The 26,676-nt window shown below is 44.9% G+C and overlaps 1 protein-coding gene across 1 annotated transcript in view; it reads right to left on the reverse strand.

Annotated features, from left to right (window-relative positions):
* LOC309562075 (coagulation factor XIII B chain-like) overlaps positions 1 to 17,718 on the reverse strand; it is a 106,382-nt gene extending 88,664 nt beyond the window's left edge. Inside the window, exon 1 of the mRNA XM_082266192.1 lies at positions 17,550 to 17,718. Coding sequence (XP_082122318.1) covers positions 17,550 to 17,637 — 88 coding nt within the window. The 5' untranslated portion in view covers positions 17,638 to 17,718. The remainder of the gene's footprint in view (positions 1 to 17,549) is intronic.
* Positions 17,719 to 26,676: the final 8,958 nt, after the last annotated feature.

Consider the following 26,676-nt stretch of genomic DNA (forward strand, 5'->3'; position numbering starts at 1 on the left):
GGGGTGATCAGGGGGTTTAATCTTTATTGGGGGATATATGGCAGGGGCCCTAAACCCCTGCCATATATTTGGGTATTTGGGACTACCACTAACTGCCACTCACACTATCTGAAGTCACAAGTGACACTAATACAGTGATCAGTAAATTTTATCTGTACTGTATATAGTGTGCACTGTGACAGGGAGTGAAAGGGTTAACTGGTGGGTGATCAGGGGGTTAAATGTGTGCCGATGTGTACTGGTGTCAGTATAGTGCTTCTGTACTTACAGTAGATGTTCTCTCCTCTCACGCTGGAACTGAAAAGGACTCCAGGGGAGGAGATTACATCATATCCTGCACTTGTGTTTACATTACACAGGCACAGGATGTTCTGCCATTGGTCAGAACCAATCACCAGGTCCAGGCCAAAAATAATTGCTCTGGACCTTATGACTGATTAATTCTGAACCGAATTAGAACATTGCAGGGACAGCGGGCGAGCTTTCTAAATAAAGGGCCAGTTCATTGTCCTTCAGACTTTAGTTTTGAGTTTTCAATGCTGTCACATGACTTAAATTCCTCTTCCTGTTGAGTCCAAGAGCAGCAAGTGGGTGTGGTTACTGAAAGCTAGTGATATCACTTCCAGGGAGGGGCACTGTTCCTGTGTAGCTAGTGAGTGTATACAGGATGGGAGGAGCTAATCATATGTTCCCGTCCAGTCTTCTCTCGTCAGTAAGGATGCATTGTACATCCTAATTCATGAGAAAATGAAGAAAAAAAAAAGAAGTAATCACACAAGACAGGGGGTTTGTACTGAGCTTTGAATGAAGACTACTATAGGAGAAGTGCTCTGGGGTCTCAGCTCACAGTCCACAATGATCATAGTACAGGCAAGGCAACCACACTAAGGCTACGTTTCCACTAGAGCAACTTGTCATGCGACTTTGGACACAAAAAGTCGCATTACAAGTCACAGCCCATTGATTTCAATGTCACCCGTTCCAATATATGTGACTTTAAATATCAGCGACTTTGAAAAGGTACCTGCACTACTGTGATGTGACATTTGATGCGACTTTGAACCAGAGTGAAAAGTTGGATCAAAGTTGCACCAAAGTCGCACTCAAAATTGTGTGACATTGGGGTCGCAATAGTGGAATTGTAGACTAAGGCTCTGTTTCCACTAGTGTGACTTGTCATGCGACTTTGGACACACAAAGTCACATGACAAGTCACAGCCCATTGATTTCAATGGCAACCGTTCCCATCTATGTGACTTTGAAGATCAGCGACTTTGAAAAGGTACCTACCATACTTTGATGCGACTTTGATCAAGGGTGTAAAGTTGATTTAAAGTTGCACTCTAAATCACGTGACCTTGGGGTCACAAATGTGGAAACGTAGACTACGGGGCTCTATTTGCACTTTGTGCCTTGTCATTCGACTTTGAGATACAAGCATGCTAGAGCCGCGGCATTGGATATCCTTTTATACTTATTTTAATGTTTAAAAGTGATGGTGCGCTTTTCTTAAATGTGAAAAATCATATATTGAACAATATATAACAAAATTAGGGAAAAACCAACTCAAAATCACAGTATTGGGTGAATAGGTGTAAAATAAACAAACATAATGATCAAATAACACTCGATGTGACTTTTCAAATAAACATTGAAATAAAAGTCCATTGAATAATGTGATCCAAAATGTGAAAAAATGGTGAAGAAAATCCAATTAAAAATCAAGGTGATGATGTAGCGTTCCCTCCACCGGGTGAAATGCCTCCTTACCTGGCGGAAAGAAGGTAAGTGCCTGATAATGATATTCTAATAAGGAATCGGTGCTCTATTTCCACCTGCACACGTGCACGGTCACCCAGGTGATAAATAAATACAAGCCTCTTACCAGATGTAAGAGACAATCAAGCCTCTAATTATCCTGATCATGAGGATGCTTCTTTAACACCATAGATGGATGAAATCATTCACACTTTCTTCCCTCTGTATATACCAACGTGTATCTCCTATCCTTTTGGGGTGATGGACTCCCCGCGATGTTCCAACGTACATGAAAGAATGGATGGGACTAATAGTGCATTACCTTTTGTATGCAATTTATTGATATACAGATTTACACTTACAGTTAGGTTGAAAGTTCGGGCAGAAAATCAATTATTGACAGGCTGAGGATCTCTAGGTGCATCGGGTCCGGCTGCAGCACGGACCGCCGATGACGCAATGACGGCACGCCTCCCTCCTGACGCGTTTCCTCCAATAGGGCTTCAACTTGAGATGGGAGATAGGCGCGCGCCGTCATTTCCGCCAATTTATACAGGTTGGTGTTGTCCTCCCCTTCCGGTGTCTGCAGAGAATGTCCCGAGCGCCGGAAGTGTCTCTGTTTATCACAAATAGTATATATACTATAAAGATCGCTTATATTTTCACTCTTACAGTGTTCTACAGGGGATGTTTGTAATTAAAGTGAAATTTGGCGCTTGGACTTCAATTTTCTGCATTTATAAGGGAATATGACACCGGAGGAGGGTATCAACTACTTCCTGTTTACGTTTCATTAAACCTTTTCTATAATTAACAAATTAATGAATATATATAAGAATTCAAACATCTTAGTATGCATAATTATAAACGGTCACAAATATTCAGTGAATAATGTTTGAAATCAATATTCAGTTAAATTAAAAATTAAAAATAAAATTAAATATTTAATACTGAATTATGTGCCTAAAAAGATGAAAACCTTTGTTAAATGTGTACTAAAAATTTTAAAATGTTAAAATTTAATAAAATTTTATAAAAATCATTTTATTTAATTAAATTCTTAAAATCATATCATTTGATAATAAAAAGGTGGGTATGAAAGTTTAAGAGCTTCGGGAATAAATATTAGCTAATAATTCCGTTTATAATTATGCATACTAAGATGTTTGAATTCTTATATATATTCATTAATTTGTTAATTATAGAAAAGGTTTAATGAAACGTAAACAGGAAGTAGTTGATACCCTCCTCCGGTGTCATATTCCCTTATAAATGCAGAAAATTGAAGTCCAAGCGCCAAATTTCACTTTAATTACAAACATCCCCTGTAGAACACTGTAAGAGTGAAAATATAAGCGATCTTTATAGTATATATACTATTTGTGATAAACAGAGACACTTCCGGCGCTCGGGACATTCTCTGCAGACACCGGAAGGGGAGGACAACACCAACCTGTATAAATTGGCGGAAATGACGGCGCGCGCCTATCTCCCATCTCAAGTTGAAGCCCTATTGGAGGAAACGCGTCAGGAGGGAGGCGTGCCGTCATTGCGTCATCGGCGGTCCGTGCTGCAGCCGGACCCGATGCACCTAGAGATCCTCAGCCTGTCAATAATTGATTTTCTGCCCGAACTTTCAACCTAACTGTAAGTGTAAATCTGTATATCAATAAATTGCATACAAAAGGTAATGCACTATTAGTCCCATCCATTCTTTCATGTACGTTGGAACATCGCGGGGAGTCCATCACCCCAAAAGGATAGGAGATACACGTTGGTATATACAGAGGGAAGAAAGTGTGAATGATTTCATCCATCTATGGTGTTAAAGAAGCATCCTCATGATCAGGATAATTAGAGGCTTGATTGTCTCTTACATCTGGTAAGAGGCTTGTATTTATTTATCACCTGGGTGACCGTGCACGTGTGCAGGTGGAAATAGAGCACCGATTCCTTATTAGAATATCATTATCAGGCACTTACCTTCTTTCCGCCAGGTAAGGAGGCATTTCACCCGGTGGAGGGAACGCTACATCATCACCTTGATTTTTAATTGGATTTTCTTCACCATTTTTTCACATTTTGGATCACATTATTCAATGGACTTTTATTTCAATGTTTATTTGAAAAGTCACATCGAGTGTTATTTGATCATTATGTTTGTTTATTTTACACCTATTCACCCAATACTGTGATTTTGAGTTGGTTTTTCCCTAATTTTGTTATATATTGTTCAATATATGATTTTTCACATTTAAGAAAAGCGCACCATCACTTTTAAACATTAACACATCCTATCATCTGGTTGCAGCCTTTCACCTAATCAGCGCACCCCTTTCTTTTCAATATTTATACTTATTTTACCAATGTTTTTGTAAGTACAATTTCTTTAAACATTGTTATTTGGCCAAACATACTTCACTATGAGCTTTTTATATCTGTCACGTGGGTTTGCTCCTTGTGTTCGGAGAGTCTAGCCGAGTGGAGGATTTATCAAATACCTATCCTGGATTCGTTCCATTGATCTTTGATCCAGTGTGAGCCATATACTGTCCGGCTAAAGTGTTGAATCGTCCATCTGATGTTGACTGTTGGGAAGGCCCTTGATATACTTCTCCTTTCACCTGTCTTCTGGTTAGGAGATATTATAACTATACAGTGGTGTGGTGTGCTTCTATTTCACACTGAAGTTGGTGCGGGGGTTTCATCTCTTCCCTTCTACTGAAATTTGGACTATATACAGTTAGGTGTTTTTAAGTGCTGCATGTGGACTTTCTACACAAAGTCGCATGACAAGTCACAGGCCACTGATTTCAATGGCACCCATTCCAAACTATGGGACTTTGAAAAGGTACCTGCAATACTTTGATGCGAATCGTGATGCGAGTTTGATCCAGAGAGTGTAAAGCTGGATCAATGCTGCACTCAAAGTCACACTCCAATGTCACACTCTAGCCCTAGGCTACGTTTCCACTAGTGGGACTCCAAAGTTGTGCGATTTAGAGGGTGACTTTGATTTACAGCTTTGATCCAACTTTACACTCTCTGGATCAAAGTTGCATCAAAGTAGTGCGGGCATCTTTTCAAAGTTGCTGATTTTTAAAGTCGCATAGATGGGAATGGGTGCCATTGAAATCAATTGACTGTGACTTGTCATGCGACTTTATGTGTCCAATGTCACATGACAAGTCACACTAGTGGAAATGGAGCCTTACACTTATTACTCACATGTATTGAGCAATAGAAATGGATCTGTATCCTTCTAAACTTTAAAAAATGTTCCTTTGTACCTTATTTCTTTCATATATTGCACCGGTCACGTGACATTTCTTGCCCAGCTTCCTCCGCTGTTCACAGCAGCTGGGCGTGTCATTAGTCTACAGCAGCTGGGCGTGTGCTACACCATGCACACAGTGTCCATCAGTGCTCATCACAGTGCCATCGCAATGCCATCAGTGCTCATTCCAAGGCCATCACAGTGCCATCAATGCTCATCACAGTGCCATCAGTGCTCATCACAGTGCCATCACAGTGCCATGCAGAAACAACCACGTGGTTTAAAGAGGAAGTAAACCCTCCTCGGGAAGTTGTACCTATAGGTAAGCCTATGATAAGGCTTACCTATAGGTACTGTAAATATCTCCTAAACATGTACCGTTTAGGAGATATTTACCTTCGATGCATCCAGTGACGTCACCGGCGCATGCGCTATGAAGGAACGGCCGCTCGTGCCGTTCCTTCAGAGCCCCGTGCCGTGACTGTCGGCTCCCGTGCGCGTGCGCGGGAGTGACGTCACCGCGGCTCCGGCCAATCAGATGGCCGGATGCCGCGATCCCGGAAGACGGGCGACTAGACATGTCGCCCGTCATAGAGGTGAGCGGACGGCACGGCGGGGGCTCGTTCTAAGGTAAGTATTTCATAATGAGCTAGTATGCGATGCATACTAGCTCATTATGTATTTCTCTTTCAGGTTGTAGAAAAAAAAAAAATTTTTTTACCGAGTTTACAACCTCTTTAACACTGTAGAAAATCTGCAGCATGTTGCATTGTAATCTATCTTACAGTTTCTAACAAACAGTATGTGTGTTATGTGCTACTGGAACCATTAAGAGTGGACATAACATACTTCCAAAAAACAACAATGCTAGAGCGCTAAAAAGAACCACCAGCATATGAGGAGTGAATGAATAAATGGAGACAACAGGGAGGGGGAGGGGAGAAAAGCAAGGCAAGTATACAAAAATGGGAAAAATGCCAAATGGGAAAAATACCATAAAATTTATGAATGAATAGTCCTAGATGGGAATGTCCACAGGCACCGCAGAAAAAGAGGAAATTCTGAATAGACAAAAAAGAAAAAGAAAAGCGCTCTAGCAGTCTGTGGCTGGAACGCTGGTCACAGGACCGCTGACCGCTGCAGGAGGTAGTTGGCTCCCTTCTCTCCTGTGACCAGCGTTCCAGCCACAGACTGCTATATGCGAATGGATGACACCCCCCAGAGGATCGTCCCACGATTGTGAAGTGATACAGCCCTATTGTCTTGGCGTCTAGTGAGTTGTTACTACTTTTGCCTTGTTATCAATGAAGACTGTCTGTACTTAGAGCGCTTTTCTTTTTTAACATACTTCCAAAGCCTGCCCTCCCTCTCTCTATCTCTCTCTCTCTCAGAAGAAGCTGCTAGCCTAAACGAGGCTATGAAGACAGGAGGAGATCATGTTCTGTGAAGGATAGGAGGGATGGGAGTGGGGCTGGGCAGGTCTAGGCATGACTGTCTAAGAAAGACCAACAACCTTTTCAGGAAGTGAAAGACAGCTTAGTAAATTCAGATAAAGGGAGATAGCATTCTCGGTGAAGAACAGGAAGAAGATGATTGTCTAGCATAGATAACACTTTCTAAGCTACACAATCAGCTAGCCAGAAAATGAATAATATCAAAGATAAAGATATTTAACATACTGATGTAGCACCCTACAAGGTAGGTGCTAGGCAAAAGTATAGTGGGCCTTGGCTGCCTAACAGCAGGGCCATGATTTTCAGCTGGCTATCATGTCTCCCAGGTGTTGCTGTTGAGATTGGGGAGTATCCCCACTGGCTCCATGAGAGGGTTCTCATTGGGCAGTGGAGGAAACCCAATCAGTGGCACATTTAGGCTTGTATCTACCCCAGAAAGGCAGAGTCTGCCGCACAGGATTCTGGGAGTGGGTATAAGTTTGAAGGGAGAGCGCATGACGCAGCTTCTTTGGCGGGAAGCAGAGTTCCAGGAGGGACAGTACGGCTGTCTCTCCTCCTGTCAGAAGGATCGGGTGTCCTGGGCAGCTTACCTGAGGGGACAGAGAGCTGGGCTGAGCTGAGCTGCAGAGAGGATCCGGTGTACCGAGGACCAGCGAAGTAGAGGGGGTCCAGTTTCAGGAAAGCATTCCAAGTTTGTGAGTACTGTAAACTGCCCCTGGGGGTCTGCCTAGCAAGAGGGGACCGCTCCGGTGAAGGTCCAAGGGATCCAGCAGCTAGCGGTAAAGAGGGGGTGCCTAGTGAGAGGACCCTGAAGTGTCAGAGGGGGTGCCTAGCGAGAGGACCCTGAAGTGTCAGAGGGGGTGCCTAGTGAGAGGACCCTGAAGTGTCAGAGGGGGTGCCTAGTGAGAGGACCCTAAAGTGTCATAGGGAGTGCCTAGTGAGAGAACCCTGAAGTGTCATAGGGGTGCCTAGTGAGAGGACCCTGAAGTGTCAGAGGGGGTGCCTAGTGACAGGACCCTGAAGTGTCAGAGGGGGTGCCTAGTGAGAGGACCCTGAAGTGTCATAGGGGGTGCCTAGTGGGAGGACCCTGAAGTGTCAGAAGGGGTGCCTAGTGAGAGGACCCTGAAGTGTCAAAGAGGGCGCCAGTGGTTGGGCCCTGAAGAGTTAATGTGTACAGCGTGCAGTGTGCAGTGTACAGAGTTGAGAGTTGCAGCAGCACAAGCAGTTACAAGGAGCTACCTTAGTCAGTAAAGTTCTGGAGGGAGTTGTTCACAGGACTTTTGGGCTAAACAGAGTGTCAGGAGTCAAGTTTTACTACAGTCCAGGGTCTTTTGAGTAAACCAGCGTGTTAAAAGCCAAGCACAGTTCAGCAAGACAGCAGTTTTCAAGCGCCAGGAAGCTTTGGCCGGCATTCAGCTGGCGTCAAGACATCGCTAATAGGCATTTTTCTACAGAGTGTCCCAGTTGTACCTAGTTTAGCCAGAGGAGTATCCCACTCATTCCCTTCTCCCATCCCCATTATTAAAAAAAACAAAACAAACCAAAGATGCCGGAATGGTCATTGTCTCTAATCTCACACTTGGGTATTCAGCTTAAATGGGCTGAAGGTGTCACCGGTAACAGTGGCAGACCCACATCAGGCCCAATGCCTGGAAAACCTGCTACACTACTAAAGGGGAGTTCCTGTCATGGTCTTACCTTCTTGCTGTTCTCCTTCGTTTGACATGTGCTGGCGGCCATCTTGGTTTCTGGGTTTCTTGTAGCCTCCCACCCTGCGGCTCCTCCTTCCCACTGGGAGGAGCTGGATGCCTAGCTCATATATATAGGAGGTCTGTGGCTTCAGTTCCTTGCTTGGTCCTCCTGTGTTCACATGCTTCTAAGACTGCTGCTTCTTCTGGTTCCTGATCCTGGCTTTGTCTGACTACCCTGCTGGTTCCTGATCCTGGCTTCGTCTGACTACCCTGCTGGTTCCTGATCCTGGCTTCGTCTGACTACCCTGCTGGTTCCTGATCCCGGCTTCGTCTGACTACCCTCCTGGTTCCTGACCTCTGGCTTCGCGAGACTCTGCTCCGGTTTCGCCATCTGTTTGGACTTTTGCTTTACAGCTGATTTTCAATAAAGCCTTCTTATTTTCACTTATCTGTTGTACGTCTGGTTCATGGTTCCGTGACATTAGGACCAAGCCATGAATTCTGACGGTACAGGGCCATCCTCACTACCCACGCTGGTTGCCAGACTTGATCAGCAGGATCACCTGTTGGGTCGGTTCGCCGTGGCGTTGCAAACCCTGCTTGAACGCACGGCTCATCTCGCTCCCGTTGCCGATGGGTCGGTTGTCGCTCCTGGGCTCGCTCCTACTGCCGCTCCGGTTGTTGCGCCAGAGTCTACCCCGACACCTGTTGTTGCGCCTGCGGTGTTTCGGGGTATGACCGGTTCTGCCCACTCAGTGCCGAGGTGTCCTTAACCAGGTGGGCATTTATTTCGAGTTGCTGCCACATGCCTTTCCTACTGAGAGATCAAAGGTGGGCTTCTTAATCTCGCTGCTCTCGGACAAGGCCTTGGCCTGGGCCAGCCCTTTATGGGAGAACAACAATCCGGTGGTTGCCGAGTTTTCCGGTTTTGTTGCTTCTCTTCGGAAGGTATTCGATGTGCCGGCTCGTGCTGCCTCTGCTGCGAAGCTTCTTATGTCCATCAGACAGGGTTCACGATCCGTAGCTGAATACGCCATTGAGTTTCGTACCCTGGCAGCAGAGGTGGGCTGGAATAATGAGGCTCTGGTCGCTGCTTTCTCTCATGGTCTCTCGGATGCCTTGAAGGATGAGGTTGCAGCTAAGGACCTACCAGTGGAGCTCGAGTCTCTTATTTCTTTCCTGATTTTGATTGACACCAGACTCAGGGAGAGACCTTCCTTTAAGGAGAGTCTGCGGAGGCCTCCTAACAGATTGGCGCCTACTTTTTCTGTCCCACCCGTGCCTCCCTCTCCTCCCACGCCTCCTGGGGATGACTTGCCTGGGGGTGAACCCATGCAGCTGGGGTTTGCTCGCCTGTCCAAGGGGGAGAGGGTACTCCGGAGACGCGAGGGCCGATGCATGTACTGTGGTCTCGGTGGGCATTTTCGGTTGGCATGTCTGAACCGTCCGGGAAAACGCTCGCACCTGAGATCCTGTCGGGGGCAGATCTTGGGTGGAGTCTCCTCGTCCCCGGTTTCCCGTGTTGACAAACCACTGATCACTGTTGTCCTCTCCTGGGTCGGGGGCTCGGTGACGACCCAGGCGTTGGTGGACTCTGGTGCTGGTGGTTTGTTCATTGATAGTGTGTTCGCTGCCGCCAATTCCATTCCTCTGCAGGCTCGAGGTTCCCCACTGGCTCTTGAGGCGATAGACGGCAGACCCCTTCTGCCGCCACATGTGACTCATGAGACCCTTCCAGTGGGGGTAGCCATTGGTGCCGTTCACAGAGAGTCGGTCTGCTTCCAGGTTATTTCGTCTCCACACTACTCGGTGGTCTTGGGGTACCCCTGGCTCCAGAAGCATAATCCGACTTTCGATTGGAGATCGGCCGAGATCCTCTCGTGGTCACCGCAGTGTGGGGCTAGTTGCATCCATGGGCCTGTCAAGTTGCTGTGTACTTCCTCGGACTCTCTGTTGCCTCCTGAATACGAGGAGTACCGGGATGTATTCGATAAGGTGCGCGCGGTTGCCCTGCCTCCGCACCGCCCATACGATTGTGCCATAGAGTTACAATCTGGTGCCGTTCCTCCTCGTGGTAAAGTCTATCCACTGTCGGTAGCGGAGAATGAGGCCATGGAGGAGTACGTGAGGGAGGCGCTTTCACGCGGACACATTCGCAAATCCTCGTCTCCGGCAGGGGCTGGATTTTTCTTTGTGAAAAAGAAGGGCGGTGAGTTGAGGCCTTGCATCGATTACAGGGGTCTCAATCGCATCACGATCAAGAACGCTTACCCGATACCCTTGATTTCCGAGCTGTTCGATCGCCTTAAGGGGGCCACGGTCTTTACCAAACTCGACCTGAGGGCGGCATATAACCTCGTAAGGATCAAGGCGGGCGATGAGTGGAAGACCGCGTTTAACACCAGGACCGGTCATTACGAATCCTTGGTTATGCCCTTTGGTTATGCCCTTTGGGTCTTTCAGGAATTCATCAACAATGTTTTCCGTGACCTGTTGCAGCAGTGTGTGGTGGTCTATTTGGATGACATTTTGGTATATTCTGAATCCATGGAGACCCACATTTTGGATGTCAGACGAGTGTTGCAACGGTTACGAGAGAACAAGCTGTTCGGTAAGCTTGAGAAATGCGAATTTCACCGATCCCAGGTAACCTTCTTAGGTTACATCATTTCCGCTGAGGGGTTCTCCATGGATCCTGAGAAGGTTTCGTCTGTCTTACAGTGGCCCCAGCCCAGTGGTCTTCGCTCCCTGCAGCGCTTTTTGGGCTTCGCCAATTATTATCGGAAGTTCATCAGGGACTTTTCCATGCTAGCCAAGCCTCTCACGGATCTAACCAGGAAGGGCAGTAATTCCCAGGTCTGGCCGCTCGAGGCCATCCGAGCTTTTGAGGCTCTAAAGTCCGCCTTTGTGTCGGCTCCGATTCTGTCGCATCCCAACCCTGGGTTGCCCTTTGTCCTCGAGGTGGACGCGTCTGAGACGGGAGTAGGCGCCCTTCTGTCTCAGCGTAGGACACCAGAGGGCCCTCTGCTTCCTTGTGGGTTTTTCTCCCGGAAACTGTCTTCCGCGGAGTGCAACTATCAGATTGGTGACAGGGAGTTATTGGCCATCGTGCAGGCCCTTAAAGAATGGAGGCACTTGCTCGAGAATTCGGTGGTTCCGGTCCTCAACCTGACGGACCACAAGAATCTGACATACCTTTCTCAGGCCAAGGGATTGACACCACGTCAGGCCAGATGGGCTCTGTTCTTGTCACGTTTTAATTACGTGGTCTCCTACCTACCCGGTTCCAAGAACATCAGGGCGGATGCCTTATCACGGCAGTACTCCGACCTGTCCAGGGAGGAGTCGATTCCGACTTCGGTCATACCTCCGAATCAGATCCTGGCCGCAATTCGCACCAGCCTGACCTCTCCCCTGGGTGAGCAGATTTTGGCGGCTCAATCTGGTGCTCCCTCTGGGAGACCCAACGGCAGATGTTTTGTGCCTGAGGAGTTGCGCACTCGGTTGTTGCGAACCTACCATAACTCCAAGACCGCGGGGCATCCTGGAAAGAATCAGCTGTCCTGGGCTGTTTCACGTCTGTTCTGGTGGCCTTCCCTACGTTCCGACATCGCCGCATATGTAGCGGCATGCTCCGTTTGTGCCCAGAGTAAGTCCCCTCGGCACCTTCCGTTGGGCCTGCTGCAACCCATAGCCACCGGGGAGCGCCCATGGTCACACTTGGGGATGGATTTCATTGTGGACCTCCCTGCATCCCGAGGCCATACGGTCATTCTCATGATTGTGGATCGGTTTTCCAAAATGTGCCACTGTGTTCCTCTCAAGAAGTTACCCTCTGCACAAGAGTTGGCCACGATTTTTGCCAGGGAGGTCTTCCGGTTGCACGGTTTGCCCAAGGAGATTGTGTCGGATCGAGGGAGTCAGTTTGTGTCCAGGTTCTGGCGCGCCTTTTGCTCCCAGTTGGGGATTCATCTCTCCTTCTCCTCGGCCTACCACCCTCAGTCCAATGGGGCCGCAGAACGATCCAATCAGGCCTTGGAGCAATTCCTTCGTTGCTATGTCTCCGATCACCAAGACAATTGGGTTGACCTCCTGCCTTGGGCTGAGTTTGCCAGGAACATGGCGGTGAACTCTTCCTCTGGGACGTCTCCCTTCATGGCCAATTATGGGTTCCAACCTGCCATGTTACCGGAGGTATTCTCTCCCCAGGAGATTCCGGCTGTGGAGGATCACCTTTCCGTTCTACGTGCTTCTTGGGTACAGATCCAGAAGTCCCTTGAGGTCTCTGCGCAGCGCCAGAGACTCCAGGCCGATGGCAGACGAGCGCCTGCTCCTTCCTACCAGGTCGGAGACCGTGTATGGTTATCCACCCGCAACCTCAACCTTCGAGTGCCCACTCCCAAGTTGGCGCCTCGCTTTGTTGGTCCCTTCCGAGTGCTTCGCAGGGTAAACCCGGTAGCCTATGCTCTTGCGCTTCCTTCTGGCATGCGGATCTCCAACGTGTTTCATGTCTCCCTGTTGAAGCCACTGGTGTGTAATCGTTTCACTTCCTCGGTTCCTCGGCCTCGTCCGGTCCAAGTGGGCAATCGTGAGGAGTATGAGGTGAGCAATATCCTGGACTCACGCCTGGTCCGCGGTCGGGTGCAGTTTTTGGTTCATTGGCGTGGTTATGGTCCAGAGGAGCGTTCCTGGGTTCCCTCCGCAGATGTCCATGCTCCTGCCTTGCTCCGAGCCTTTCACGCACGCTTCCCTCAGAAACCGTTCCTTACTCCGCGGAGGAGGGGCCCTTGAGGGGGAGGTACTGTCATGGTCTTACCTTCTTGCTGTTCTCCTTCGTTTGACATGTGCTGGCGGCCATCTTGGTTTCTGGGTTTCTTGTAGCCTCCCACCCTGCGGCTCCTCCTTCCCACTGGGAGGAGCTGGATGCCTAGCTCATATATATAGGAGGTCTGTGGCTTCAGTTCCTTGCTTGGTCCTCCTGTGTTCACATGCTTCTAAGACTGCTGCTGCTTCTGGTTCCTGATCCTGGCTTCGTCTGACTACCCTGCTGGTTCCTGATCCTGGCTTCGTCTGACTACCCTGCTGGTTCCTGATCCTGGCTTCGACTGACTACCCTGCTGGTTCCTGATCCCGGCTTCGTCTGACTACCCTCCTGGTTCCTGACCTCTGGCTTCGCGAGACTCTGCTCCGGTTTCGCCATCCGTTTGGACTTTTGCTTTACAGCTGATTTTCAATAAAGCCTTCTTATTTTCACTTATCTGTTGTTGTACGTCTGGTTCATGGTTCCGTGACAGTTCCAGCCTTTTCTGTGTTTATAAAAAGTCAACAGCTACAAAAAGTGTATCTGCTGACTTTTAATAAACACACACTCACCTGTCCCACGGTCCAGCGATGTGGCCGCCCGAAGCCTCGATCCTCTCCCTCTGGTCTCGGCGGGTGCTGGCATCACTGGTGTGGGCACCTGGCTGTGACAGCTTGCAGCTTCACAGCCTGGTACGCACTGCCCATGCGCGAGTTGCGCTGCGCGTCTTGATTGGCCGGCAATCTTCTGGGACCTCTGAAATGTCCCAGAAGATTGCAGGGAGGGAGAGGAGAACTTCCGCTCAGGGCGCCGTGGCGCACCAAGCGGAAGTGGGAGTGGGTACCTGTCAAAACTAGGTACCCGCTCCCCCCCCCCCCCCCAAAAAATGACATGCCAAATGTGGCATGTCAGGGGTTAGGACTACCTAAGGCAGAAGTTCCACTTTTGGGTGGAACTCCGCTTTAATAGGAAAAATTTCATTTTTGACTGGAGTCGCCTTTTAAAAAAAATACAGACAGCAACAATGCATAGAATTAAATACAGCACTATGCATTTTAATCACATTATATAATCCTTGGTCTATAAAAGAAGCCACCTGATCATGTAAATATATTTAGGCAGTCCAGGCTTCCAGTTTGGATGTCTTTAGTAGTAATAGGAAAAAGTCTTTCATCAAGTGAAACTTCTGAAAAGTCCTAACTAACAGTTGCCACTGTTTGTACAGTGTTGTAAAGAAGTTGATTGGCTCCTGCTGCTGTCAATCAAATCCTATAAGGAGGGAGCAGGGACAAGGCTGAGCCCCATTGTGTATGTCAATCAACGCACACAGCCCAGCTCAGGATCAAGTCTGCACGAGTGCCCCCATAGAAAGTGGCTTTGTATGGGGGCAATTAGAAGGGAGAAGAAGATGAGAGTGCAACGGGGAGACTCAGAAGAGGAAGTTTGCGGCAGCTCTGTGCAAAACCATTGCACAGAGCCGGTATGTATATCATGTTTATAATTTTTTTAAAAAAGAACCTTTACAAATACTTTAACTCTTGCAGGCTTACACCAACTGCCACACACAATGTGCTTTGTCAACATCATATTTTGCCTGGAGTGCGGTTTTGTGTGCTATGTCTTAGATAAAGGATGTATGTATTTGGGACGTAACTGCCAATATATATGTGATGTACACGCCTATTTGGGTAACTTAGCAAGCGAGCGTGAGCCGAGCTAAGTTCACTTTGCTAGCAAATAAAAAGGTTTATTTTCCTGAAGCCTGCGTTCAAATTCCATCTTTGGTTTCTAATTAGCGGTTTGTTGCTACAGGGTTAGCTTCAAGTGTAGAACTTCAAGGACTCAACCAGTTTGTTTCCCCTATATCAGTTATCAGCCATGGTGCCCTTCACCATGTGTAGGTAAGAAACCTATGTGACACATCTGCACAGTCCGAAACCCGGCCAGCCAGTGCCTCAATTTATACATCTAATTGAAAAGTAATTTTCTCTCTCTTTTAGGCCCCTGAGTATTTTCAATTTACTGGTGGCAACATACTGCGTCTAACTGGCAGATATAGCCACAAGTGAAAGCAGTATTTTTCCTGGAACAATCTTTCAGTAAAATTCACACATTATGCAATGTTTACGGTAACTGAATATGACACAATGGTAACAAGGAGGGTTACACGGTTATTTTGAGCAATAGTGAGTTCCTTGTCTCTATGAAAAAAAAAAAGAGAGTGATTACTGGAAAATCCACAAAAGAACACAAGTTGTTGAAGATGTTACGTTTTTTACTGACCCATGTCAATGTATCGTCATGTTATTGATATAGCGAGGTTGCAGTATGATAATAGGTCAAGGTATATATTTGCTTTAATTTGCTAGTAAAGTGACAGTATATCCTGCTTGGCACATTTCCTATTAGTACAAATATATACAGAAACAAGTCTTCTTAAATATACAAAGAAATGTATGCATACAACCAGAGCTTTTTTTCAGCAGGAATGTGGGGGAACACAGTTCTGGCACCTCCAGCGCTGAATGTATGTAATTATTATTATTACTATGCAGTATGTATATAGTACCAACAGTTTACGCAGCGCTTTACAATAAGAAGGGGGACTGCACAATTTACAATACAGTTCAATGCAGAAGGAACAGGAGGGCCCTACTCATGGAGCTTACAATCTAAAGGGAAGGGGAGGTGGTACAAAAGGTAGTAGCTTCAGGGGATGATCTGATGGAGGGGACTCAAGTACAGTTCTTAGGTAGAGGTGGGGTAGGCTTCCCTGAATAAGTGTGTTTTCAAGGATTGCCTAAGTGTAATGACAAGGGGTTCTGGAGGGTCTATTGATACTGGCTGCTTGGGGATCTATTGTTGTTGGGGGTATCTATTGTTACAGGGGGGGGTCTATTGTTGCTGGAGAAGTCTATGGTTGCTGGGGGGCTTATTTGTTGCTTGGGGGTCAATGGTTGCTGGGAGGGATCTACAATTGACAGAGGGGTCTACTGCTGCTGACTGCTGGATGATGTATTTATGCTTGCTGCTAGGAGGTCTATAGTTGCTGGTTGGGTCTATAGTTGCTGAAGTTTACCTATACTTGCTGGGGGGCTATATTGTTGCAGGGGATCAATCTATTGTTTCTGGGGGCCTATTATTGCTGAATAAGTGTATTGTAGTTGTTAGGGGGCTATTGTTGTTGCTGGGGTGGATTTATTATTGCTGGGGATCTATTTTTGCTGGTCAGATCTGCTGTTTCTGGGGGATCTACTGTTGCTAAAGGGATCTATTGTTGCTGGGAGGGGGTTCTATGGTTGCCGATTGCAGGGGATCTATTTTACTACTTTTCTTGTTAACATTAACACATTGCATATAAATTACTTAGTACCCCAAACGATACTTGGTTGTGTATTCTCTAAAATGAGCGGTACTGAGAGGAGGATAGGGGGTGGAACTAAGGGACACTGCTTGGAGGTTGGTAGGGGCAGAGACAAGGGGTGATTCAGAAGTTGTGAGTACCTACACCTATTCTCTGAGAAAAAAGGCCCTGCATACAACCCTTAACCCCACCATCACTACCACTGTTTTGAAGAGGGGGTAGAAACTACTGGAGTCCTAAGATACACACTTGCGCATCCTAGTATGTATCCCATTACCAAAAACTCAGCTTGCGCCCTCACTTACAATGGACCCTCAGGATCACACTACCCCTGTATGTCTTCTCCACTTCCTCGCTTTCTCCTACTCTGGCTCGACAAGCCTGTTATATCTTGCATGTGCACAAAGCACCACATAAGTATCATAAGCCTATGATCTGTCGAATGTACGATGTATCATTTTGTTTTCACTTTGTACATAGGTTGATGATATAACTCTTTGTACTACCAAATGCACATGCTCTGTAGTCACCTACCCCTGATACACAATGAAAACAATGAACAAGAAAGTGTAGAAAAAAAAAATAGCATTTAATGCATCTTACATGGACCAAAATTGGAGAACCTGATAAAGACTTAATTACGGTATTATCATTTAAATAAAAATCCTCTTACAACACTTTCACATTAGCAACTGTATATTTGACAAATATACATTTTTTTTAACAAGCCGCAAATTAAAATTTTAAATTTATAAGGCATGTGAAAATATTGTAAAATAAATGCTTATTATTATTATATATTATATTTATTATATTATTATTATTATTATATATTATATTTATTATATAAAAGTATACAAGCTGCCAGCATGTAGAGTAAAAACAGAATTTGAATATTACATAACATGTCAGGCCATTCAATACAATTTTTGCAGCAGAGAAATTTGGAAAATAACCCCAAACCTATCTCCATATTGATTCAGTGCTTGACAGTTGTGTTCAGAAACAAACTTCAATGTTAACCTATGCCATTTTTTAAGTATATACACATTTTAGAAAAATTGTCTAAGAAATCGTTAATCTAGTCTTATCTGTTTCTGCTTGCTGTACACCTTTCCTCACTACCTTGTTCTAGATTATAGCCTGTCATTCCTTTAAAAAATTATATTAAAACATTATAATGAATTTAAAAAAAAAGTTTTACCTTGTTTATTTTCCTGTGCAAAAGATGTTCCTGAGCTTAATATGACGAACAGAGAAAAAAGGAAGATATATTCTCCCAGAGAGATCATTCTTCTGCCAGTACAAAAAGGTTAATAATGAAACTGTTTTGCAAGAAAGAGTTCATATCCTTCCCTGACTGATGTTTCCTGCTCACAAATATTCCCAAGCCAAGTTTTCTTCATGCCCGTGTTGCAAAAGTACCTGAAAGGTTATTCATTAAAATAGTCTAAAGCTAGCTATACGTGGGTACATTTTTTTTTTTTTTGTTCAAGCAGATAGAATGAAAAGAAAAAATCCCCCGTATTGACTTTAGGGTCAAAGGGCTCAGGGTAATCCATAGCCAACACCAACCAGAATCCATCATATACTGTTCTGGAATTAACTATTGAAGTTCTTATATGCTGCCATGAGTTACTATACTTTGCACAGTGGCTGTTTTTTCCTGCCTCAATATAAGTAAAATAAATTAATAAAACCTGGATTATCAGTAAAGTGCTTCTCAGCAAAAGGAATTACCCCAAAATGTACAGAGAGGCAAAATGTCCAATATGTCATTTATTTCTAATACTTTATTTGACTCTAGTACTGAACTCTTAAGGCCCGCACACACGTACCGATCGTCGTCATACAAACGTCGGCGGACAAAAGATCTGCCGATTGTACGCTTGTTAGTATGGTGCCTCCGACAGCTGTCTGCGCACATTCTGCGGACAAGAGTCTGTCTTGCAAGCATTAAAATTTTTGTATGCCGACACCAGAACTGACGATTGTTCGCCTGTCAGTACAGAATTCGTCCGACACACAGCTACAAATCCCAACACGCATGATCAAACCAAATGAGTTCCCGGAAGAATTTTCTCTAGTAAACTCAACATTTTATTCAGAAAGAACTTTCGGCTCGCGGCAGTTCAAGAAATAGGTGAAATGCGGAGCACATGCTCATCTTGATAAATGTGAGAAGAAGGAAGATGCTGCTCATAATTCAATACTTTTCTAATAAAAAGGCATGTGTTCTGTTATGATGAAGATAATGTTTGTCTATTCTATCTGTTCTATCAAATTTTAGAATTAAATAATTTGAACTCTTCACCATTATTATTGTTTAAACAGCAAAGATCTAACTATTGATATGACCCTTTATTCTTGTATGAATTAATGTCTAAAACATATTTTTCAGGTTATGCACTATATTAAACATGTTAACAAATTCAGATAGGCCATTTTGTATTTTCAATTTTCTTTATTTTTTTTATCACAGAAAAAAATAAATGAAAACATCAATACTCTCCGTATAAAAATAATCAACATAAAAAAGGTCCATTTGGACAAAATTAAAATACAAACTGCCAAACAGGGGAAAATAAATAATAGGGGGTTACACAAATTAAAGTTGCTGGTAACTGAAATCAGGTTGCCATGAGGGCAGGTTTGGATCCTGCTGGCCATATTGCCACTGGCCATGTGGCATTTGGCGAGGTGGTGGGTGTTGTGGAGGTGGAGGTGGAGGGCATGGGTGCTCCTGGCATGCATGGCTGTGCTCATTAAGGATGCCGTTTTCAGCCTTTTGCAGCACATCGAGGATGATTTTTCGGGCATACTGACACTGGCTGAGGTCCACCTTATCTAAAATTTTGCCTGTCATGTTGCCAAATGATTCATTGGCCTCCGGTTTCCTACGTAGGGCTATGGTGGCCTCCTGTATAAATTCATCGGTTATGTCATCCACATGCTTCCTCTTTTGCCTCCGTTTGGCAGGAGGAGGTGGTGGTGGAAAGAGTTCCGCAGGCTCCTGGCTACACCCTGGCTCCTCCTCAGTGACACTTCCCTGTTGATGAAATGAACAATTGATTAGAATGTTATAGTGTATATAAAAATGCATGTTTGTTATATTATTGTGATCAAATAGCAGACTTTACATACAGTGGCGTATCTAGGGTCTCCAGTGCCCTTGTTGAGGAGCTGTATTTGGCAACAACCCCCCCCCCCCCCCAAGATCAATGTAAAAATGTAACCCACCCCCCAAAAAAAATTAAAGGGCATTAAATGTTTCTCATTTGTCCCTTGTTTGCCCAGTGTAGAGCTCTCTAGTGGGCAATCATTGTCTCAGGAGTGAACAACAAGAAAGAGAGGGGTGAGAGATAGAGAGAGGGAGAGAAAGAGGGGTTGTGAGAGAGAGAGAAGGGGGGTTGCAGAGAGAGAGGGGCCTGAACTTGCAGAGGGCTTTGATGTAGGGCATTGAGGGTGAAGCGGTGCAGGAAAACAGGAATAAGGAAGCCATCTGCCTTGCTGACCCAGAGTGAGAGACCAGAGACATGGAAGCAAGGATGGATGGATCATTTGCCGGATCTGTTAGTTTGTTAGTTTTGTATTAAAAAAGGTTGAGCCAGAGGAATGCTGAGGCTCCAGCAGTGTTTGTTAGGACCAGAGGTGTGCTGGGGATGCAGCAGTGTTTGTTAGGACTGGAGGTGTGCTGGGGATGCAGCAGTGTTTGTAAGACCGGAGGTGTGCTGGGGATGCAGTGAGAGGCAGTCTCAGTCTCCTGGTCTTTTGGCTCAGCTGCTCTCAATGTTTTACACCTGCATGAAGCAGCTCTCAATGTTTTACACCTGCATGAAGCAGCTCTCAATGTTTTACACCTGCATGAATCCGCCTGCAAACTGGGGGTTCTGGGGTGTGCAGGCTGAGTGGATTGTTCAAAAAAACAATAAACCAATGCCAATGTTTTTGTGACCCACCCCCCTTGGCCTGCGCCCCTGGCGGTTGCCTGTCATGCCAACCCCTTGCTATGGCCGTTTACATTAAGGGTCAATTATGGTTTAGCTGATAATTTTGTTACATGATTAAATTTTAGCAGACAATATATAGTGAAATGCCATACCTGAGTAAAACTCTCCTCCAGGAAATCCTCATCCTGGCTTGGATCAACCGACACTGAGCCCTCTGCCGATGTAGAAGGCAGTGTTGATATGGATGGCCTGGATTCCAAGGTGTCGGACAGGAATCGCAAGTTATCATAGTACCACAGCCGTGGTACATGTACATTTTGGGCACCTGCTCCAGACTGGGTGGAATCTTCTATTTTTTTGACCTCCCGCCTGTAGGCAGTGCGAATGCTGTTGATTTTTCGCCTTACATACTCCACATTTGCCCCAGGATAGACGGGTTTGTAGAAAGCCACCAAATGGTCAATGGCCTGTTTTTTTAGTTTTTTATTTTTATAATCCGCCGACTTCACTTGCCACAAACACGGCAGTTGCCTGTACTCGTCAATAAAACTTATTAGAAAGTTGTGGCTGGTGTAATTGTCCACCATATTGCAGGACAGTATATGCCTGCAAGACACAACACAACACAAAACATATTAAAATAGCATGTATTTTGGCACATAATAGAGATATTCCTAATAAAAGCTGTATAGGGCCCAAAACACACAATTTCTATTAAAATATTCGTACCTTTGTTTGTGGGGAAAAGTCGTGATTCGCCGCTCGATCGTGCTCCAACCCTCGATATGTCCGCTAGCGAATCGTCGGCCGAACGATCCGGCGTCATTTAAATACAGCGCAGGCGTCAACTCCTCCTCCAGTGGCGGGCTTGTGCAGGGGTGTGTACGTGCCGAAGATCAGGCCTACATGCGGCACTCACACCTGAGGCAGTGGAATAATCATTGTTTAATTACGAACCATGTCTCAACGATCTGAGAGCTCAATTAGTGTGGGCAGAAGTGATTGGGCCACCCGAAAATCAAGGGCTACACCCAGGACAAAGCCAGAAATGGTGGAGATGGTCTCCATTTTACAAAAAATGGACTATGATGGAAAGTTGAGAAATTACGATCGGCCCAATGCCAGGAAAGATGGCATCATGGATAAGGTGGTGGCATGTTTGCTTAAAAAATTCGGTGTGGAGCGATCGAAAGATCAAATTCGGAAACGGTGATCCGACCTGAAACACCGTGAGCTGGATCAGCTGGGCCAAATCCATCGGATTTTGAAAAAAAGTAACTTTTTTTTTTAATTATTGTTTTAAACATGCAATATGGTTTTTATAATTTTGTGTATGTTGTATTAACATGTCTAGATTGTAATGTCTATGTAAAAAGTTAGATTACTCATTTTAGTTGTCATGTCGTGATTAGATCGATCTATTGTTGATGTTTTAGTATATGACATTAAAAGTCAGGAAGCCATAGTTAAAAATATATGTATTGTGTTGCAACGAACGTTCTTTCCTGCACAAATCTTCTCTGCAAACATTCCTATTAATCACAGATTATTATTCAAACCTTTCAATAGGAGAAAAACGTAAACTCCGTGCCAAACAATGGGAAAGGAGGAGGAGAGGTTTGCCAGCTCCATCGGCAGTTGTGGAAGAAGATGAGGACATGGGCCCAGATGGTGGCACAGATTCGACTAAAGGTAATTGGTTCCTATGCACTGTCAAACATTAATGTACCATATTTTTCTTGGATAACCATGTACATGTCTTAATATTTGTTACTAAAAGAGCTATCAAGCAGGGCACCATGTCCTAACAAATGTACCTCTTGTGACTTTTATGATATGGCCAATTTTTTGTATTATGTAGATGAAGACATTATGCCGGAAATTATCCTTGTGGAGCCAACAAGTGATGAGACACCAGAGCAACAAGAAGGTTGGTAGGCACAGATTTCTGGGTAGTGGGATCATAGAAATATGTGTATTTGCAATGATTGTTTAACCTTATATTCCTGTATTTCCTTACAAATTTACATTGCAGATGTTGCGTCATGCGAGGACGTGGCATCCCCAGCCATGTCAGAACCCAGATCTCCTGGCAACTTGGCAAGCAGCGTGGAAGCCACTTCTGAAAATGTGGATGATCCTGGACCAAGTGTCAGAGAGCCAGTTGTGTGCCCACGTAGGTTTTTTCATAATGATTTTTATCAGTGTTATTTTTAGCCTCCAATTGTCAACACTAGTTCCCTATGGGAGCCTCTTTATTTGAATAGAAGTCGCACCGTAAGTCGGATCAGGATGCTCTGTCTTGCGGGGCCACTTGCGCTGTGAAGATTTTTGAGGGGGAACTACACAAAACAATTGAATAACCCACCGTGGGTGTCCCCCCAAGTTCACAACCAGGCCTTTTGTGTGTGGTATTGAGTTTGAGGGTATGCCCACAACAAAAAGACAGCGTGGGTTACCCACAAAACCCCTACCAGACCCTTATCCAAGCATGCAGCTTGTCAGGCCTGGAAAGAGAACGAGCAAGCGGACCAAACACCCCCTGGACCACAGCAGGACACATGCCCTCAACATGGGGGGGTTTTGTTCTTTGGGCCAGGGGGCCTCTGCACCGCACACCCAAAAGCACCTTGCTCCCATGTAGAGGAGGACAAGGGCCTCATACCCACAACCCTGTCTGGTGGTTTTGGGGGGTCATGCGGCCAGGGGGTTCCTAGGACTTTGGAAGCAACCTTCAACAAAGGGTGGCTCCCAGATCCTGGACACCAATCACTGTGTGAATGGGTATGGGGTACATAGTACCCCTACACATTAACCACATAAATGGAAGTGTATGTGAATAATGACAGGAGACATTTCTGAAATGTTCTTAAATATCTTCATCCGGTCTTCTCCACTCTGCTCTTTGGATCTTCTCCTCTCCACTCTTCTGCTGTGCAATCTTCTGCTCTTATGTTGTCTGCTCTTTTGCCCTATGCTCTTCTTCCTCCTGTCCTCCTCCAATGCTGTTGCCGTGCATTCTGCCCGTCTCAGTTCTCTGCAGCTTAATATATATACATTACGACCATGCCCTCACAATGACGTCATCATGCGTTCACACCCCTAATGAATATATAGTAAGCTCTGGAGACCGGCAGAATCATCAGCAACAGGATCAGAGGAGGACAGGAGGAAGAAGAAGAGCCTAGGGCAAAAGAGCATAAGAACAGGGTAGGTATTAACTCGAGAGTAATTAAAAATAACCTGGACACCAAATTTTTCTCTATTATGACCTCATGTAGGTGATTCACATTGACTCTCTTGTATTTTTTTTTACAGAACATGTTTTACATAGTTGCACTTTGGCAAAATTAACACGTGAGGCACTCCAATGTTGCTCAGACCTCGAGCAAATCAAGGAAACAGCAACGGCATTGCAATCCAAAATGCGCGATTTTGTGGACATGATTGCCAAATTTTAACGATTTTTAAATACATTTTTTATGCTTTTATTGGTTCCTTTTATTACAAATGTTTTGTAAGCTTTTATGATATGTTGATGACACTCAGTTGTTAAGAGTGTACCCACGTTTGGGAAAAACACTTGAAAACACCCTAACCCTAACCCTAACCCTAACCCTAACCCTGTGAATGTTTATTACAAAAAATTTTGTACATTCAACAATGTGTGTTCCATTCTTTATTTGACTTTCATTGGGGGGTCGAGATCTAAAGCTGTGTAAAGAAGCATTAAATGTATGATGGCTGTCCTATTCCCATATTTACATGTTAATGAAATCATTTTGGACACTGCCATATGCGAGTTGCTGGAGGTGTCAATGAAATGTTAAAGATCCCAACCGTTTATACGCATATCACAGTGCGATCTGACATTTCATACAGGATCGGATCATACAAGTGGGAACGACTGTGCAATCCTATCCTGATGCAGCTGAATAAATGCATCATGTGCGACTTTTGTGCGAGTGCAGTGCGAATTGAGACATACACTTTGTATGGCTACATTTGCGCTGAACACGCACACAAGTCGCACATGACCCTTTATTTCTGATGTATCAGGATTGGATGGCACAGTGCTTCAGACTTGTGTAATACAATCCTGTGGAAAAAGTTAGTGGCGTGTCACCCTTATGCGATGCAGGAAGGATGCAAAGTTGCAGACTTCCCGCATCGCATAAGTGTGACTCAACACTCAAGGTAATAGCAGTCCTAGGATTCAATATGGCATTGATATTGGCAGTAGAAATCAGTGTAGGGAGATCTGTGTAATCTATAGTGTATTGCTTGTTCGTTGCTCTAGTTCACTTTCCATTACTTATATATATTACACTTTGAGATGAACAATGATCAAGTTTCACATAACACTGACATATCCTAACATTGGTGGGCAGTGAGAAGGATGTCATAAATGAACACAACATAACAGGTGTAGGTACGTTGTTAATACCCTAATGTATTATATGAAATATATAGTATGGGCAACTTCTGGACAAGAAACACCAATGTAAGGTGACATTAGATGAACCTTGGGTGTGATCTAGTTCTCAATGTGACAGGGTTTGTAGAAATTTTGTGGGGTGCAGAAGGCCGTTGTATTTACACCACTGGCTCAAAAATAACACATGGCCATCATCACTTTGGATCAGCTGGTGAGAGACTACAGCAAAGAAACCCACTGATGAATGTATTAACCCTTCCAAAGTCACACATATATAACACACAAAATAATTATGTTTGGCATATGTGCCCAAATGATTACAATCCACAATACAGAATCATTGCAATTTTGGTTTAATGTGTTGAAAAATAAGATATCTATGACATTTATTTTGTGTGTCAAATCTTTAACAAGATTAATGTGTTTGTGACAGTGATTGCTGCCAGGACACAGCTCCTCTCCCCACGAAATAGTCCAGATATTCCTGGCGGAACTGACGGGCCCTGTGTGATGCCAATGCTGACCGTCCAACTTGCATTGACGTCATGGACTCCACTTGGTCAGAAGGTTGGGCCTCTCCACTTGTACCTGGCATAGCAGGGTCAGTATCCAGTTGCTGCAAAACATAATTGTGTACATTCCTGCGTAGGAAGTTGTGCAAAATGCAGCAACACAAGACCACATTATCCACTTTGTACAGTGCCAGGTTTATGGACGTCAGGAATATCCGGAACCGGTTGGCCATTATCCCGAAGGCATTCTCCACAACTCTGCGAGCTCTGGACAACTGGTAGTTGAAAATCCTTTGGTCGGGGGTGAGGTTCCTCTGAGGGTAGGGCTTCATGAGATGCTCCCCAAGCGCAAAAGCCTCATCTGCGATAAACACAAAGCTCATACCCTCAACAGTTTGCTCCCTGGATGGCAGGTTCAGAGTGCCGTTCTTTAGACGACGAGCGAACTCCATCTGATCAATAACTCCCCCATCCGAATTGCGGCCATTTTTGCCAATATCCAAAAAAATAAACTCATAGTTTGCATTAACTATGGCTAGCATGACTATACTAAAAAAACCTTTATAATTATAATAAAATGTGCCGGAATTCGGAGGGGGGACAATGCGGACGTGCTTCCCATCAATAGCACCCCCACAATTGGGAAAATTCCACTTCTCCAGAAATTGATCAGAAATCTCCAGCCATTGCTCTGCGTTTGAAGGAAACTGTGGGGAAAAAAAAAAAAAAATTAGTGCTTGAGCACATCACATTATTAATTACACACACAGTTGTCTGTTAAATGCTTATGCAACTGGTTAAAAAAAAATAAACAACAGGAAGGCAAACGTTTGAATTTGGGGATGTAACATCTACATACATTTATTTTCAACCTCCTATTGTTCTTATATTGTAAAGGGCCATACACACTATAAGATTCTCTGAAGACTTTTTCGTGCAGATTTACCTTTTCTATGTAGTGCAAGGGCCTGCCAGATTGCATAGGATTTGAAAGTGTTTGTTGGACCTCATATTATTTGATTTTGGTAAATCGGAAGGATAAATTGTTCTGACAATCTTATAGTGTGTATAGCCCATTATACTCACCAGCTAGAGCTGAGATTTACAAACTAAAGCCCACCAGCTGTTGCAGAACTACACATCCCATGAGGCCTTGTAATTCTATGACATTCACAGACATGACTAGGCATGATGGAAATTGTAGTTCCTGAACAACTGGAGGGCCGTAGTTTGAAGACCTCAGAGCTTGAGCTTTGGTATATGCTGACTTTGAGATTTAGCATGTGGGTGGGGGGATGGGTAAGTAAAACTGGGCATTTATACATCAATAAGGGCTTGTGGTCAGTGAAGGTTTTAACATCATTACATAAACATACACAATCATAGGTGGGAATGGATGGACTGATGTATTTTAGATAAATCATAAACTAG

This window comes from Pelophylax lessonae, assembly GCF_965119305.1.
Source record: "Pelophylax lessonae genome assembly, chromosome: 8".
Taxonomy (NCBI): domain Eukaryota; kingdom Metazoa; phylum Chordata; class Amphibia; order Anura; family Ranidae; genus Pelophylax; species Pelophylax lessonae.